General features: G+C 36.2%; 1 protein-coding gene across 2 annotated transcripts in view; it reads right to left on the bottom strand.

The window, feature by feature from the left end:
• The window catches only part of LOC145268437 (uncharacterized), a 1,138,892-nt gene that overhangs the window by 59,128 nt on the left and 1,059,764 nt on the right, over positions 1–20,000 (bottom strand). For both annotated transcript variants that reach the window (XM_080123996.1, XM_080123997.1), the window contains one exon: positions 5,886–5,975. In XM_080123996.1, coding sequence (XP_079980122.1) covers positions 5,886–5,975 — 90 coding nt within the window. The remainder of the gene's footprint in view (positions 1–5,885; positions 5,976–20,000) is intronic.

The raw sequence follows: 20,000 nt of genomic DNA, 5'->3' as shown, positions 1-20,000 counted from the left end.
GCACAGATATAGAGTGGGGGAAATTTTTCACAGTGGATTCAGCTAGACGGGTGTTTTTCGTGAAAGTTTGGCGAGGGGGGACCAGGGATTGGAGTTCAGACGAGCACCTGCCATGAAAATAACGATAAAACAAGGATAGGCTCGCAACGTCTCTTCTGTGGGAGAGGGGTTGCAGGGTAGCATGTACATCTATATCAAAAACACTTGTAAACGATTTTTTTTAATGTTTAAATTTTTTTATTTCCATGGACCAGGCTCGTACGCAGACCCCATAATTTTAATGAATCATCATTATGCCAGATCAAACATACCTATTCCTGTGTCTCGATACCTCTTCTATCATTATATGTGATCAGTTTTCTATAATAGTCAACCATATAGGAGCCTATTCGTGACCAGGCACACACGCAGACGTTCAGCTTGATATTATAGATATTTATATATACAGGGTAACCCCCAAAAAACAAAAGCTAAATGGAGGCCATCTAGAACATATGCTGTAGAACGGAGAAAAAAAAAGGCCAAAGACCCTAGTGTTTTGATGTGATGTTTTGAATATAATAAACTAGTTATGACCAAAGTTTCATTTCATTCGGACAAAACACTAAGAAACGGGGCCTAATTAGAGTTGAGGCCCGATTTCTGGGGGTCACCCTGTGTGTGTGTGTGTGTGTGTATATATATATATATATATATATATATATATATATTCGCCAAAGGGCGAATGAACTCTATTTCTGGGTCAATGGCCAACTAGCACCGTGTATATTTGTGTGTGTGTGTATATGTGTATTGGGGTGGAGAGGGCTCCCGTAAGCCATGGTGAAGGCAACCTTTCTAGGAGAAGCAAATCTCTGATTTAAAAAACCATAAAGCGGAAGACCAGTACCCGCATTAAGCTGGTCTGCAGTTTAATTTGTTGCTGGCTATCTTGCTCTTGCTTGTTGCTGGATCTCAACATTTTGAACCGAGAGAGAGAGAGACTTAGCTGTCGTACAAAGCTAACACTCTGTAACATCATATTTGTATAGATACTCCCTCATGCATGTGGGCTCATGGATTTTAAATGTCTGAGGGAGTGGAACTCGTCTGACAAGACGTTGCAATCATCATAAATTCAATCATCATATGTGTATTGGGGTGGAGGCAACCTTTCTAGGAGAAGCAACGTGGTGAAGGCAACCTTTCTAGGAGAAGCAATATGGTGAAGGCAACCTTCCTAGGAGAAGCAAATCTCTGATTAAAAAAACCATAAAGCGGAAGACCAGTACCCGCAGTAAGCTGGTCTGCAGTTTAATTTGTTGCTGGCTATCTTGCTCTTGCTTGTTGCTGGATCTCAACATTTTGAACCGAGAGAGAGAGAGAGAGAGAGAGACTTAGCTGTCGTACAAAGCTAACACTCTGTAACATCATATTTGTATAGATACTCCCTCATGCATGTGGGCTCATGGATTTTAAATGTCTGAGGGAGTGGAACTCGTCTGACAAGACGTTGCAATCATCATAAATTCAATCATCATATGTGTATTGGGGTGGAGGCAACCTTTCTAGGAGAAGCAACGTGGTGAAGGCAACCTTTCTAGGAGAAGCAATATGGTGAAGGCAACCTTCCTAGGAGAAGCAAATCTCTGATTAAAAAACCATAAAGCGGAAGACCAGTACCCGCATTAAGCTGGTCTGCAGTTTAATTTGTTGCTGGCTATCTTGCTCTTGCTTGTTGCTGGATCTCAACATTTTGAACCGAGAGAGAGAGAGACTTAGCTGTCGTACAAAGCTAAGACTCTGCAACATCATCGTTGTATAGATACTCCCTCAGGCATTTGGGCTCATGGATTTTAAATGTCTGAGGGAGTGGCCCTCGTCTGACAAGACGTTGCAATCATCATATATATATATATTGAAAACGTAAGTTCATAAAACGTAGGAAAGCGATTGATTTGATCGAAAAATGGGCGAGTACACTCATCTCGATGACAAATGTATTAGAAAGTGAAATATTCGTTGATTCTAATTCAATCCAGGGCAACGTCGGGTCTCCCAGCCAGTTAATAGATTGATAGAATCTATCTTCATTGTTATACGCGCAATTCAAATGGTCGTATCTGTCGACAAAAAAATTCTTATACCTTCTTTGATTAAATGTTCTTTAAAAATGGCGCCGATGTTTCGGGCGAGATTTTTTTTTTTTCGATAAAAACGTCAGATAAAGTTCGACGTTAGAAAAGATCGCTTCGCTCGAGGTCGTCAGAGAGAAAGAGAATAGCGCCATGATGTCGTCCTGGTACGAAACGCGATAAAAGACGCTGACAACATCGTCGTGTTTTCTGACATCCTTCCCTCGAGTCAAATAGCACCGTAATTATAGCACTCTTGTTTAAAATGCGGAAAAAATAAGAATGGCTCCAAAAGCGATGACTCAATATCTACATTTTTTTTTACAAAGGAGTCACCACTTATCAAGGCCCGAAGGCTACTTAAGGATAAGAATAATGAGAGAATACTATAATAATTGTAAGTATAGGCTGTCCAAAAAGTCACTGAAGTATTTTGAACTGAAATATATTCTTTATTTTTGAAGATATTGTATCTGTAATTTTAGCACTATGTGACCAAGACATTGGCATATTTAAAAATTTTAAATTCAAACAATCTTTCTTTATGATAAACTAGTTTCGGTGTCCGGAGTTGCCCAGGTGTTTGTAGATGTATGTTAAGCAAAAAAAAAAAAAGTGGTTGTAGCCAAACAAGCTCGAACCCGTACCTCGAAGGAGAAAAAAGAACGTAAAAAACCAAAAAAAAAAAAAAAAACGTAACGTCTTTGCCAATGCGTCTATCGAAAAACCGGAGGTGGCGAAGGTTTAAATTAAGGCTAGTCAATCATAAAAGGGGGGATGACATTCGAAAATATCGGCAAAAAAAGCGACCACTCCTTGTAGAAAAGGGGTTTGTTGAGGGTGAAGGAATTAATGTTTTTAGTCGATTTTTCGATATTAATCGTCCGAAAGGTGGATCGTTAAAACGATTCAAATCTTTTGAAAATGAGTAACCTCTGTCGAAAGTTTTAGGCAGACATACATACATACATACATACAAAAATACACGCATACATTTAAACAGACGATGAGATTATATAATAGACTAGCATTTCAGCCCGGCGTTGCCCGGGTGTTTGGAGGTGTATGCTGTGCAAAAAAAGCAAAAAAACAAAAAAAGGTTAATTTTTTAAAACTTTGACCCCTATTATGACCCCTTAAAATTTATAGTTTCGTGCTCATATTACTTTATTAAGTTAGATCCAGGTTAAAGGAACCTATATCTAAAATGTCAAGTGTCTAGACCCAAAATTGTCGGAGGAGTTTGGTAGAGTTCTTAAAAGTCAAATCGTTGAAATTTGACCCCTTAACAGCCAAATTTCTGGCTGACACCCGTCACATCGATTTTCCCAAATCTCAGTACTCGGTATTACAAATTTCGAGTCTATAGACTAAAGATTGACAGAGTTATTGCGTAGGGAAATGTACACAGACAGACAGACAAACACGTTCACTTTTATAGATATATAGAATCATGTACTGTTATATATTGGTTAATACTGGAGGAGATGATATATTAAAACGTGTCATGTGTTATCTAGTGGATGTAAGATATTGTTCTTTTAACAGAAAAATAATAAACGTATAAATCGTATGTATGTTGTATGAGGACATGATATTGACGTGTAAACTGAATCACGTTGTATCAGACTTATCACACGGGATATTTTTACAGTTCATATGTAAGAATACACACATACACAAATATAGCGCATACATTCATACATACATACGTACGTACATGACCTGACATACATACATACATGCATGCACACATAAATGCATACATACATACATACATACATACATACATACATACATACATAGACAATCTCCAAAAATACCGTTAGGGCTTACAACATGGCCGCCAGAAGAGTCACGTGATCCGGTTGATCCAAAACATGAATCGCCGTATTACGAAACCGGAAAACGCAAATTTAAACCAAACTTTGACAAACAAGCATAATAATTAAGTACAAAAACAGTTTTTCAATATCATAATAATAAATAATTTATTTAGAACGGTCATTTAATTTTTTTGTTGAGAGACCATCACAGTTTGTTTGTTTTTTAAAACAGTGTTTATAAAAAATATTTTATTCAGAGTTTTTCATAAAAATGGTATTTAAAAAAATAAAAAATAATACTTCTATTATGTTTTAAACGACTGTAATAGTTTATTTTGGAAGTATATTTCATAAAGAAAATTGACAACCCACTTTAAAAACAGACATTACGAGTTTTATATATTTTATTCGCAGTTTTTTGTTGGGGGTGTCAAAAATTCCGCCTAAAATTCTGATACACCTAGTCGACCACTTGTTTGTTCTGAATAAAATACTTTTTATAAACACTGTTTTAACTAAAAACAACCTAAGATTGTTTCTCAAAGTTTGCCTATTTTTATAACAACATTATATCAACAAAAAATTAAATACAAACAAATTGTGATTGTTTGTCAGAGTTTGCCTTCAAGGCTGCACGATTCATGTTTTGGATCAACCGGATCACATGACTCTTCTGGCGGCCATGTTGTAAGCCCTAACGGTATTTTTGGAGATAACCCATACATACATGATGATTGCAACGTCTTGTGAGACGAGTGCCACTCCCTCAGACACATAAAATCGATGAGCCCAAACGCCTGAGGGAGTATCTATACAAAGATGATGTTACAGAGTCTTAGCTTTGTATGACAGCTAAATCTCTCTCTCGGTTCAAACTGTTGAGATCCAGCAACACGCAAGAGCAAGATAGCCAGCAACAAGTTAAACTGCAGGCCAGCTTAATGCGGGTACTGGTCTTCCGCTTTATGGTTTTTTAAATCAGAGATTTGCTTCTCCTAGAAAGGTTGCCTTCACCACGGCTTATGGGAGCCCTCTCCACCCCAATACATACATACATACATGCATACATACATACATGACCTGACCTACATACATACACACATACATAACTACATATAGCACATACATACATGCATATAGCGCATACATGCATGCATACATGACCTGACATAAATGTATACATACATACACACATACATATATACATACATACATACAAAGACAAGATTAGTCGAAATATATAATCAATTTATAACTTAAAATATTGCAGCATTAAGAATTGATTATATAATGTTATTACAATAGAAAAATGCGAGCATGCAAAGTAATATGGTTAAGCTTAAACATGGAAAAGTAAAGTTATAAATTTATTATATTTTTATTAGAATGTCTTGTCCTTTTCTTTTCCAGTTTTTACAACTAGTCCTTTACTTTTCCATGTTTAAGCTTAACCATATTACTTTTCATGATCGCATTTTTCTATTGTAATAACGTTATATAAACAATTCTTAATGCTGTAATATTTTAAGTCATAAATTTATTATATTTTGTATTAGAATATCTTGTCGTTTTCTTTTCCAGTTTTTACAACTAGTCCTTTACTTTAAAATTTTTAAGCTTAACCATATTACTTTTAATGCTCACATTTTTCTATTGTAATAACATTATGTAATCAATTGTTAATGCTGTAATATTTTAAGTTATAAATTTATTATATTTTTTACTAGAATATCTTGTCCTTTTCTTTTCCAGTGTTGACAACTAGTCCTTTACTTTTCCATGTTTAAGCTTAACCATATTACTCTTAATGTTGGCATTTTTCTACTGTATTATAACAATAGATCTCCCAGATGATACAACTGTCTGCATGTAGGGGTCTGAAAGCGTTTTCGACTGTAAGGAAAACGGTTACCTTACACTTGGCTCTAATACAAAATTGTCTTACCTCCAGGAAGTCCACTTTTAACCCGCTCGACTCTGTATTGATAAATATGGAGGGTGAATAACAGATGTGAGTGGCGAGATTCATCTTCATCTACAAGAAAAAAGAAGAAAAATGAGTACACAGATAATGATATATATATATATATATATATATATATATATATATAATTGATATGTAGTTTGATTGAAGCATTGCGTGGGATATGTATGTAGTAGAGATATAGAAAGCTATCACAATGCAGGGAATGAGATATAGTCGGTGTTGGTGAGGGAAGACGAAAACAACTGGCGATTTACAAATCAATAAGTACATACGTATATGTCTATATATACATATATTTATTCAGTTGTACTAAATACAAACGTCTTACTTGTTATGTCTGTGACAATGTCCATAATATATTTCGGGAAAACAATTCTCCTTTCCAAATGGTGGACGTGACAGATCGATTCAAAACATGCTAGACAATGGAGCGGAAAATGAATTGTATGGCTGCGTGGTGCCTCAGAGCAAATGAAAGGAAGGGATGTATATGTATGGCGTGTTTTAGGTAATTACGATATTTTTTTGTTCCTTTCTTTTTTTGTTTGTATATATATATATATATATATATATATATATTTTTTTTTTTAGTTTATAACTTGTTGTTTTTGCGTAAGCTTTTTATAATAAAATAATTACACAGATAACAATATATATTAGTCCTCGCGCGAAAGAGCAGGACACACAATGTTTTAAATAATAATAATAATAATAATAGAATAACAATAACAAAGACTTTCGCTAGCGAGGACTACTATTGAGCGTAACCAGTTATACAGTCATTTTGAAATTTTCATCTCTATTTTTCTCATTAAGTACTGAATATGTGTTAACGAAACCTATATGAAAATATGTTCCTTATTAAATTTGTAAAGATTTTCTATTCTGAAAGAAGTTTTAAAAATTTTAATCTAAAAAAATTATTTTAAAGTTTTTGTTAAAAAAATTCAGATTTTCTCATTATTCATACCTGTATTACAAAAGAGGGAGTTGCAAAAATGAGTTGTGGTGTGAGAAGAAATACAAACTGAAACAGAATATTCAGACCTATAATAATACCATGAGGGGGTCGCAAAAATGAGTTGTGGTGTGAGGAGAAATGCAAACTGAAACAGAGAGGAGAGTTTTAAAATATGATCTTAAAAAGATAAGATACAAGTTTGAAAAGCATTTTATCCAAGGCATGAAAATTGTTAAACAAAATGTTTTTACTACAGGCTTTAAAAATAAAGGTACAAGATTCAATTTGAAATTTATTTATCTCCAAAGTGCACTTTTATACATTTTACAAAGTAAAGTATAAAAATTTAATTTAAATTGAATAAAAAAATTACCTTGGATTTATTTTATGTAATGCACATTTTGTTGCAATTTAAAAACATTATCTTTCATCTAGCAATTAATGATATAGATATAAAATTTTCAACGATTTTTTTTAAAAAGCGCAACAGAATGTACATTACATAAAATAAATCCAAGGTAATTTTTTGATTCAATTTAAATTAAATTTTTATACCTTACTTTGTAAAATTTATAAAAGCCCACTTTGAAGATAAATAAATTTCAAATTGAATCTTGTACCTTTATTTTTAATGCCTATAGTAAAAACATTTTGTTTAACAATTTTCATGCCTTCGATGAAATGCTTTCCTAACTTATATATATATATTTAAATAAGGGAGTAGTCACCAACAATGTGTATTTTTTAACATTATTTTATTATTCCGTGTCTTGGTTTTTCATTGAGAATTATGTTTGGATCATTGTAATAATGTTTTTAAGTCATTGAAATCGTTTACGCACGTTTCAGACGGTCTGATGCGTCCTCGTCAGAAATTATTTTCAAATGTGTAAAAATGGCGATTTTCATAGTTAGTTTGAAGTTTTTCCAAGGGATGGAGTCTTGTAAGTGTTTATTATACATTGGAATGCTGAATTTTTATTGCTTTTTTATTTGGTTTGTCCAGAGAGATTTTGACCTCGCTGTAGTCAGTTGCTATCTCTTTTTGCTAATGTGTTTTTCTTTTCCTTTAGGGTAGGGTAGGGTGTGTGTGTGTGTGTTTATGTTTATGTGTGTGTGTGTGTGTGTGTGTGCGCGTGTGTGTTTGCTTTTATTGGTTTGGGAATGTGTATATTGTTTTATAGTATTTTGGGGTTATTTGCTTCCTTAGGAAGGCGGCTGTGGTCCGAGGTCGTTACTAATGTGTATGTGTGGGGAGGGGGGGACTGGCTCTTCTGAAGTAAGGGTAGGGGTGCTTTCATTCTATTTTGATATTTATTTTTTTGGATTCTTGGATTTTAGTATTGTGATTTTTCGTTTTAGTCTTATATTATGTTTGTTTGGAAAGAGGGGTGTATTTAAAATAGGGGATTTTTTTTAATGTTTCTATTTATTTGTCGACCCATGTGGGTATGGCCAGACCCAGGATCGGTTCCTAGTGTAGGGAAGATTTTGTTCCCTAGAGGTGAGGGGCATTGGAGGGGGTGTAGGTATGGGAGGGGGATGATAGAAGGGAAGATAGTCGTTTCAGTCATGGGGGGGGGGGTTCTCCTCCCCTGACTGAGGAGGGAGCGAGGTGTTGGAACAGATATTATACTATGGTTCTCGGTGTATATATAATTAGTTTTTTTGAAAAAGAAAATCCAGCAGAGTGCTCAATTAAAAGGAAAATCCGAAATATATGAGCGTATATATATATTGTATCTTCTATACAGAAAGTTGTTGGATGAGACAAGTCATTGGTACCGTCGGTTTCAAGCTCGATAATTAGGACCGTTTAAGATATCCATATCAAGCTCTCTTCAGCCAAACAAAATACAATAAATATATATATATATATATATATATATATAGTAATTTATAAAATATATATGGCGATTAAGCTACACTGAATATTCTGCGTTTCATCCAACTATAGGATTCGTCAGGCTTATGCGCATAAGCCTGACGAATCCTATAGTTGGATGAAACGCAGAATATTCAGTGTAGCTTAATCGCCATATATATTTTATAAATTACTAACTAGCTCTACCTACGTATTGAGCACTTTTGAAGTAAATACTTAAAGTTTACGCATAAATCTATACTTTCGTATATTAAATTTATGTGAATAAATGAAGTAGTTATATATATATATATATATATATATATATATATACTAGCAGGGGTGCCCGGCGTTGCTCGGGTGTTTGGAGGTGTATGCTGTGAAAAAAAAGCAAAAACCAAAAAAAAAATGGTTAATTTTTTAAAACTTTGACCCCTATTATGACCCCTTAAAATTTATAGTTTCGGGCTCAAATCACTTTATTAAGTTAGATCCAGGTTCAAGAAACCTATATCTAAAATTTCAAGTGTCTCGACCCAAAATTGTCGGAGGAGTTTGGTAGAGTTCTTAAAGGTCAAATCGTTGAAATTTGACCCCTTAACAGCCAAATTTCTGGCTGACACCCGTCACATCGATTTTCCCAAATCTCAGTACCCGGTATTTTAAATTTCGAGTTTATAGACTAAAAATTGACAGAGTTATTGCGTAGGGAAATGTACACAGACACACAGACACACAGACAGACAGACAGACACGTTCACTTATATATATATATATATATATATATATATATATATATATATATATATATATAAACGGATGATATGGGAACAATTTTATGCGATGTGTCGAAAGATACCAGAGGGAAAAAACAGATTTGATATTCCCTCCCCCCCAAAAAAAAAATCGTTATGATGAGAGAAAGATGAAAAGGTAGGAATTATAAAACTGCGTCTTAATCATTAATTAAAACAGTTTAGAGAAAAACGTGTGGTTACACCAAACCCAAGACATATGAAAAGCATAATATGGTGTCCCACAATTGAATAAAAACGGATGATATGGGAAAAATGTTATGCGATGTGTCGAAAGATAGCAGAACAAAATAAATAAATAAAAAGGGAAAAAAACAGATTTGATATTCCCCTGCCCACCAAAAAAAAAAAAACAGATTTCGTTATGAGGAGAGAAAAATGGAAAGGTGGAAATTATAAAACTGTCTTAATCATTAATTAAAACAGTTTTTTTTAAAAATTAAAACAGTTTTTAATCATTAATTAAAACAGTTTTTCCCATATCATCCGTTTTTATTCAATTGTGGGACACCACATTATGCTCTTCGTATATATATATATATATAAATCAGAGATTTATATATAAATTAAGCGGAAGACCAGTACCCGCATTAAGCTGGTCTGCAGTTTAATTTGTTGCTGGCTATCTTGCTCTTGCTTGTTGCTGGATCTCAACATTTTGAACAGAGAGAGAGACTTAGCTGTCGTACAAAGCTAAGACTCTGTAATATCATATTTGTATAGATACTCCCTTGGACATTTGGGGTCATGGATTTTAAATTTCTAAGGGAGTGGCACTCGTCTGAGAAGACGTGGCAATCATCATCATCATCATCATATATATATATATATATATATATATATATATATATAGTATAAACATTTTGTTCAACAAGTTTCATGCCTTGGATGAAATACTTTTCTGACTTGTATTAAACACAGACATATATATATTGCTTGGCTGTGGAATTTATCATATACTAGCGGGGGGTACACGGCGTTTCCCGGGGATTTGGAGGTGTGTGTGTTAAAAAAACGTTGGCCGGACGTTTGGAGGTGTGAAAGAAAAAGAAAAGGTTTTACTAGGAATGTAGGATTGAACCCCGAATCCTTGACACGAAGGTGGAAATGAAAGGGGGGGGAAGCCAGGCACCTAACCACCTTTGCCAACGTTAAAATAAGGTTTATAAAGTAAAATATACAGGTGCGAGGAAGTGGCGTGGTGTTTGACCTCTTTTTGTGCTGCAAGCCAATTACTGTTTCCCTTGCTTTTCACTTTTCGAGCTGATAAAAGTCAGCCAATTTAAATACACACGCAGCCCTTTAAAGATTTGGAGAATTATAATTATAACTAGGGGTGATACTGTTAGAGAATGGACAGAGAGAGAGAGAGAGGAGAGAGGTGAGTTATAGAGTAGACACGTTGGCTGGAAGTAAAAGATCAGCTGATTTGATTGCATGTGAGTCATGTGATCAGGTTAGCTGAATCGTTGAGATTTGATTTGGACACAGAAGACAACGGACGGCTTCCCGTTGTCTCTTCCTCTTCTCGGGGGGGGGGAGAGGACGAACGCTGACGTGTGTAGAAGAAGAACATCTGGAGAAAGTGAAATAAAAACGATAGAACTAATTCCTTGTCTTGGAATGATTGAATCTTCATCCAAAAACAGGTATCAAGTCTCCCTCCAGGATGAGAAATTTCCAGATGGTCCAACATCGAAGAAGCAGAGGTGGGTTCTGAAAATACATGTCACTCACACACGATTCCCTTTATGATACAACATTAAAATATAATATAACACGTCATCTCTTCTAATCCATTATTAGAGATGACGCAAAAAACACACTCAACCCTTTATTATAGAGCAACAACGTAACAATACGAATGAACTAATCAGATGCAAGACTCACTTTCGAATTATTCTAAATCTCTGACTTCTTCGATTATAGCTTTTCGTCTCAACCCGAACAATGAACTAGAATCTGCTGATCCTGACTGGTTTAGTACTGTCTATTCTTCCACCTGGTATTCTTCACATTTTAAAGCAATAGAGTTCAAAATAGACTTCGTAGCCTCGTAGGAGATGTCCTTTTCTCCTCCTTGCAACCTCTATCTCACAGAAGAGATGTTGCGAGTTTGTCTCTGATGTATCGTTATTTTCATGGAAAGTGTTCGACTGAGCTTCAATCTATGGTCCCCCCTCGCCAAACTTTCACAAGAAACACTCGTCTAGCTGTAAACACTATCAATAATTCCCCCCACTCTTTATCTGTGCCTAAACCTAAACGTAGATTCCATGAACAAAGCTTCTTTCTTACAACTGCACGCCTGTGGAATTGTCTTCCGTTTTCCTGCTTTCCGGCTGACTACAATATGGTTGTCTTCAAGTCTAATGTAAATAAGTTCTTGATGATATCTCACTGCTGATGCTATTCTCTATCTATATAAGAGCCAGGTACGTCCAAGGATGGAATACTGTTGGCACATCTGGGCAGGAGCTGCTAGAAAGGACTTGTCCTGCCTTGATAGAGTTCAAAATAGACTTCGTAGCCTCGTAGGAGATGTCCTTTTCTCTTCCTTACAACCTTTATCTCACAGAAGAGATGTTGCGAGTTTGTCTCTGATGTATCGTTATTTTCATGGAAAGTGTTCGACTGAGCTTCAATCTATGGTCCCCCCTCGCCAAACTTTCACAAGAAACACTCGTCTAGCTGTAAACACTATCAATAATTCCCCCCACTCTTTATCTGTGCCTAAACCTAAACGTAGATTCCATGAACAAAGCTTCTTTCTTAGAACTGCAAGCCAGAAATCAGGAGGGGTAAGATCCGGAGATCTGGCTGGCCATTCAACTGGGCCATGGCGACCAATCCATCGTTGTGGAAAAATTTAATCCAAGAAATAATATTAAACGAATAGAGATTATAATGGACCATATCGTTTTTTCTACCTTTAGCATGTTACCTGACTTTTTGACCACCCTGTAGCAGAAAACACTATCCATAATTCCCCCCACTCTTTATCTGTGCCTAAACCTAAACGTAGATTCCATGAACAAAGCTTCTTTCTTACAACTGCACGCCTGTGGAATTGTCTTCCGTTTTCCTGCTTTCCGGCTGACTACAATATGGTTGTCTTCAAGTCTAATGTAAATAAGTTCTTGATGATATCTCACTGCTGATGCTATTCTCTATCTATATAAGAGCCAGGTACGTCCAAGGATGGAATACTGTTGCCACATCTGGGCAGGAGCTGCTAGAAAGGACTTGGTCTGCCTTGATAGAGTTCAAAATAGACTTCGTAGCCTCGTAGGAGATGTCCTTTTCTCTTCCTTACAACCTTTATCTCACAGAAGAGATGTTGCGAGTTTGTCTCTGATGTATCGTTATTTTCATGGAAAGTGTTCGACTGAGCTTCAATCTATGGTCCCCCCCCTCGCCAAACTTTCACAAGAAACACTCGTCTAGCTGTAAACACTATCAATAATTCCCCCCACTCTTTATCTGTGCCTAAACCTAAACGTAGATTCCATGAACAAAGCTTCTTTCTTAGAACTGCAAGCCAGAAATCAGGAGGGGTAAGATCCGGAGATCTGGCTGGCCATTCAACTGGGCCACGGCGACCAATCCATCGTTGTGGAAAAATTTAATCCAAGAAATAATATTAAACGAATAGAGATTATAATGGACCATATCGTTTTTTCTACCTTTAGCATGTTACCTGACTTTTTGACCACCCTGTAGCAGAAAACACTATCCATAATTCCCCCCACTCTTTATCTGTGCCTAAACCTAAACGTAGATTCCATGAACAAAGCTTCTTTCTTACAACTGCACGCCTGTGGAATTGTCTTCCGTTTTCCTGCTTTCCGGCTGACTACAATATGGTTGTCTTCAAGTCTAACGTAAATAAGTTCTTGATGAGCCGTTCCATATAAGTTATCAACTTTACCAAATTTTTATTACTAATGATTGCTGTAGTGTCCAATTTCTACTGTACACTCTTTAACCCTTATCCTTGAGTGGCCTCTGGGCCTTGATAATGTGGTGATGCCTATGTAAAAAAAAAAAAAAAGTGGATTCATTCTGCTTGCATTTGCTTGAAACAATTACATGCAATATTCACAACTTGGCGCTTTTCTTTTTTTCTTTTGCCATTCCTTTGTGGTTCATTTTTTTTTTTCATTAGAAGAATGGCTCTCCGTTCACAAATATTGGATTGCGTAGTGGACTTTCGGTCAGCGTTCAAGTTGTGGATAACTTGGCAAAGACTAAAGTTACCTCTCATGAAAGAGGAGAACTATTTATGGCACAATGGGAGATTCCATTGTGCACACATGGGCCAGTCTATTCCTTGGATTGTGATTGGCTGAATCACCTGATTGGATATGCTTGTACATAAATACAAGCCCTCAGTCCAGCTCAATCTGGTGTCTGTCTTGTGCATAAGCTGGACCCTTGGTAAGTGTTGCTGCTATTATTATTATTATTGTTGTGTTGTGTGTTATTGACTAACACAGTTCTTTTGATTATTCTAGATCTCCCCTCTTCCCCCCCCCACGAGTAGGTTGGGTTGTATGAGAGGTGTACCTATTTTAGGCCTTTTACGTCCAAGGATGGAATACTGTTGCCATATCTGGGAAGGAGCTGCTAAAAACAGCCTATCCTGCCTTGACAGAGTACAAAATAGACTTCGTGGCTTAGTGGGGGATGCCCTTTTCTCTACCCTGCAACCTCTCTCCCACAGAAGAGACGTTGCGAGCCTATCCTTGTTTTATCGTTATTTCCATGGCAGATGCACGTCTGAACTCCAATCTCTGGTCGCCCCCTTGCCAATCTTTCACGAAAAACACCCGTCTAGCTGAATCCACTGTGAAAAATTTCCCCCACTCTATATCTGTGCCTAAATCAAAACGCGGATTCCATGAACAAAGCTTCTTTCTTAGAACTGCACGCATGTGGAACTCTTCTCCGTCTGCCTGCTTCCCTCCAGACTACAACTTGGATGTCTTCAAGTCCAATGTTAACAAATTCCTAATGAACCGCCCCCGTAAGTAAACACTTCAGCAAATCTCACTAACTTAATGTACTTGCAATAACCCTTATCCCTGAGTGGCTTCCGGGCCTTGATAAGTGGTGATCACTGTGTAAAAAAAAAAAAACAAAAAAAAAAAGTTTGTTGTGTGGTAGTATCCTAGAAAGAGCTCGGGGAATCCTTGATGATCGAAAGCGTGGGGATATATATGTGGTTTGTTGTTGGGGTTTGGTTGCTGTGTATGTGCTATTACAGGGAGACAGTGAGAGATTTTTTTTTTTACATAAGCATCACCACTTATCAAGGCCAAGAGGCCACTCAAGGATAAGGGTTAAAGAGTGTACAGTAGTCAATTGGACAATATAGTAATCATTAGTAATGAAAATTTGGTAAATTTGATAACTTATATGGAACGGCTCATCAAGAACTTATTTACTTTAGACTTGAACACAACCATATTGTAGTCAGCCGGAAAGCAGGAAAACGGAAGACAATTCCACAGGCGTGCAGTTCTAAGAAAGAAGCTTTATTCATGGAATCTACGTTTAGGTTTAGGCACAGATAAAGAGTGGGGGAAATTATTGATAGTGTTTACAGCTAGACGAGAGTTTCTTGTGAAAGTTTGGCGAGGGGGGACCATAGATTGAAGCTCAGTCGAACACTTTCCATGTAAATAACGATACATCAGAGACAAACTCGCAACATGTCTTCTGTGAGATAGAGGTTGCAAGGAAGAGAAAAGGACATCTCCTACGAGGCTACGAAGTCTATTTTGAACTCTATCAAGGCAGGCCAAGTCCTTTCTAGCAGCTCCTGCCCAGATGTGGCAACAGTATTCCATCCTTGGACGTACCTGGCTCTTATATAGATAGAGAATAGCATCAGCAGTGATCGTTGTATCGCTTGAGGGAATTGTTGGTCCTACTGTTGCACTTGGTATTGGGGTTGGTGCAGGCTTGAGTTCGCATTTTCTGAGGAAACGGCGGTTCCTAAGTGTGATCCTTCCGGATCCGTTAACCCTGATTCGGTATTGTCGATCTGGTAGGGAACTGATGATTTTGCCCGTTGTGTTCCATCTGCGATTGACTGGATCACCTGATTTGATATGCTTGTACATAAATACAAGCCCTCAGTCCAACTCAATCTTGTGTCAGCCTTGTGCATAAGCTGGACCCTTGGTAAGTGTTGCTGCTATTATTATTATTATGTGTTATTGACTACTAAAGTTCTTTTGATTATTCTACAAAGAGAAGTTGAAATTACTATTTTATTTTCTCTTTTATGACGCCATTTTGAATTTTAAGGTTTGAAATGGTAGAATATTTAGTGAAACCCGTGAGCAAATCACAGCTTAATTCCTCCCTAGTTACTGAACGAAATTGGTAACAATTTTTACGAAAACCAGCATGATCTACATCCGCTAGGTTTCCACTGAACAGACAGAAAAAAAGTAATGCTATGGTCAGGTTTTAAGAGATTCCATGAAGAGTGTCTTTCAGAAAATCTCAGCACTCTTCAAATCAGGTTAGTAATCTTTATACCAAGAAAAAAATGCACCCATCATTGTCACATATTATTTTAGCAAGACTGGCATAAAGACACTTCCTTGCCCTCCCTACAGTCGAAACCTCACCCCCTGAGACTTTTGGTTAATTAACGAAACGGCCGTAATGAAGAGATCCAATGGGAAAAAGAGGAGTTTTATAAGACGAAAAATGCAAGTCTTTGAATTCAAACACAATCTTGTAATTATATATATATATATATATATATATATATATAGAGAGAGAGAGAGAGAGAGAAATCAATCCCTAAGCGCAAGGAAACCTTTAGAAGCCATCGTTCAGAGGCTATCTCAGTGAGAAGACGCTGTGATGAGGGTCATTGACATGATAAAGAAGACTTCCACAGGACTTTCCAGAAGTAGTTACAATGGTACGACAAGTGCATTGCATCCGAAGGAGATTAATTCGAAGGGATTTGAATTTCAGATGTAGACTTTTAATAAAAACTGCCCGTATTAAAATAAGCATAGAAACTTATTGAAGGCGATGAATAAATTGGCATCCCATTAATGAAACGGCTGTAATGAACAAAAACTTATACTATATATATATATATATATATATATATATATATATATATATATACTCGGGTTTTTTTATATTCAAAAGTAATGGACTAATGAATTCAACGAGGTTGTTAGATAGTGCTCAATAAAAAGAGCTGATAATACTTGTTTATTGTTATATAAACATGCTCACATCCCGCTGCTACAAATAGCCACTTGTTTCAATCAAACAACAGATATCATCAGGCAGCGACTTGACTATTCAAAAGTTCAATGAATAACAAAAGTTCAATGAATTGTTATTCATTGAACTTTTGAATAGTCAAGTCGCTGCCTGATGATATCTGTTGTTTGATTGAAACAAGTGGCTATTTGTAGCAGCGGGATGTGAGCATGTTTATATAACAATAAACAAGTATATACATATATATATATATATATATATATATGATGATTGCAACGTCTTGTCAGACGAGTGCCACTCCCTCAGACATTTAAAACCCATGAGCCCAAATGTCTGAGGGAGTATCTATACAAAGATGATGTTACAGAGTCTTAGCTTCAGCCCCATCATTATCCTGCAACAAAAACTGTTGGTTTTATCTCTATTTATAAAATTATTAGGTCTAAGTAACGAGCAAATGTTTCTACCATTGAATGCTTGAAAATTTTAGCACGACGCATGCACTGGCATGCATAGATATTCAGGAAGATCTTTTTGTTTTTTCTAGTCAAATATTTATTCGAAGAATTTAAATGCTGACAATCCTTTTAACATATCTGCCCGTTTGCTCTCATCCAAGACGACTATTGTACGCGTTAAAAAAAATGCCGTAGCATACATTTATGATTGTGTTCAAAACAGTCGGTATTTAAAAAAAAAAAAAAAAACGTTATCTAAAACATAAGAAGTGTTGAAAATTTAAAAAATAATAAAAGTTTGCCTTTATCGAAAAAGTAATGGTGACATGGCATTTTTATCTCGATTTACTATTTATTTAGATATTATCATTTAGACGTGATATAAAAAGTTTTAAGAAGGACCGATCCCCCCGAGAAGGCCTCAGATAAAAGCCTTTTGCAGACATACCTAAAAAAGCGAACATACATACATACATACATACACACACACATTCTCGCCTTTATATATATAGACTAGCGGGGGGTACCCGGCGATGCCCGGGTGTCTTGAGGTAAATAAAAACTCCGGGTGGGGGGGTAAATAAAAAAATGTTTTGGTAGGTAAGTATGAGAATCAAACCCGTACCCTTGAGTTGGAAATTATTTGAATTTATTCATTAAACTATAAAAACAGGCGTGCGCAATAAAAGTTAACTCTTCTGCTTCCATTTGACCTAATTAAGAAGGTCAAATAGAAGTCACGCAGTTGTTTACCCAAGTTTGACTGTGTTTGTTTTTTTCCCCCCAACAGATGTTGGGGGGAGGGGAACCAGCTCCCAATTGTCCAGATTGAATAACAATTGTCTGATGTACAACATTGATCAAAGCTGATTGCTTCTGGACATTTCCCGGCGCAATGCCGAGAACGTTGTTCATTGTTAACTTTGAATTAGTTTCGCTTTTTATACGAAAAAGCCTCATCAACATGCGAGAAGCCAAAATAGCAGTAATTTTGGAAAAGTCGACGTAAATAAATCTAGATGCGACGCGCTTTCCCAAATCGTACATATTATTATTTAGGACCCATATAAACAGTTGTAAGCGATCGTAACGACATTGGAACTGTGTGCGAGAAAAGCTTTTTGAAGACATACACGAAATTGTCACACACATTTTGCCTTTCATATGTATACTAGCCGGGGGGGGTACCCGGCGTTGCCCGGGTGTTTGTAGGTGTGTGTATGGAGGGGGGTAATTAATAATCCTTCTTAAATATTATAAAAAAGACGATGTAAAAAAAATCCAAGACCAAAACGAAAATAAATGGCATAAATAAACCTGTGTGGGGGGGGAGTAAACTAAAGAATAAGCGAAGTAATAAAAAAAAACGTTTGGTTGGGAGAAGGGATTGAACCCGGGACTTTGACGGTTAGGTGGAAATCAATGCCAAGTACTTAACGGTCTCGACCACGAGTGAGAGTAATTGATTAGCGTGTTAAGTTAAAGCTTATAAAGCTAAAAGAGGTTTGATTGACAGGACGACGCTAAATGAGGTCATCGCGGGATCGTTATTTTTAGTATTCACTTTGCCCAGATGATGGTGGGAAGGGGGGAAAGCAGCGCGCGAAAGCCGAGAAGACAACGTTTTAATTTCACTGTATTTATACTTAAATGCAGGACGAACCGGGCACAAAGCGAAATACCGCGAATCTCATAAAAGTCGACGTAAATAAACCTAGAGATGACCCGCATTCCCAAATCCTACATATTATGATATAGGACCCATATAAACAGTTGTAAGCGATAGTAACGAACCCAGGAGCCTGTGCGAGAAAAGCCTTTTGAAGACATACACGAAATGGTCACACACATTTTGCCTTTCATATATATATATATATATATATATATATATATATATATATATATATATATATATATATAGATAAAATCTCTCACATTCTTAAAATGCTGTCAATAATTGCTGACAAGGTTAGCATTGCTGGACGGTGAAACTCCTACTTGTGAGAAATCGGCTTGGGGTTATTAGTAGGTTGGATGACTGCGTCCCTTGTCGAGACAAAGTAGGTCCATTTTATAGTTGGATTTGTACGCGGTTTGCTTGATTTGTGTTGGTTAATGGAATTTCTTTTGTGCGGGGCGTTTGCTCAGTAAGCAAAATACTTGCTTTTTAATCCTGAGTTCAGATGTGTCTAACTGATGAGCTCAAAGGAGGGCGAAACTCGAGTCTTTGACTTTCGGTTCATTGACTGTGGGCTTCGACGTTGTTTGGCTGTGGAATTTATTATATATAGTCTCTCACATTTTATATATATATATATATATATATATATGTTAATTTTATTTTTATTTCGGACTATTAGTCTCATCTTTATTAGTTGTTGTTTGTTTGTTTTTATTGGTTCACAACGTTTCGGCCAACTATCTGGAAGTTGGCCGAAACGTTGTGAACCAATAAAAACAAACAAACAACAACTAATAAAGATGAGACTAATAGTCCGAAATAAAAATAAAATTAACATAAAAATGCTCATCTCAAAATAAAAAAAGAATTCCAATTAAGGAATAATATATATATATATATATATATATATATATATGCGTATATATAGATAAGGCAAAATGTGTGTGATCATTTTGTGTATGTCTTCAAAAGGCTTCTTTTGCACGCGTTTCCGGGGTTGTTACTATCGCTTAAAACTGTGTATG

The sequence above is a fragment of the Euprymna scolopes genome, chromosome 43, assembly GCF_053919585.1.
Source record: "Euprymna scolopes isolate OS-2025 chromosome 43, ASM5391958v1, whole genome shotgun sequence".
Lineage (NCBI taxonomy): Eukaryota > Metazoa > Mollusca > Cephalopoda > Sepiida > Sepiolidae > Euprymna > Euprymna scolopes.
The sequence above is the reverse complement of the archived record's forward strand: the minus strand, read 5'-3'. Positions and strand labels throughout refer to the sequence as shown.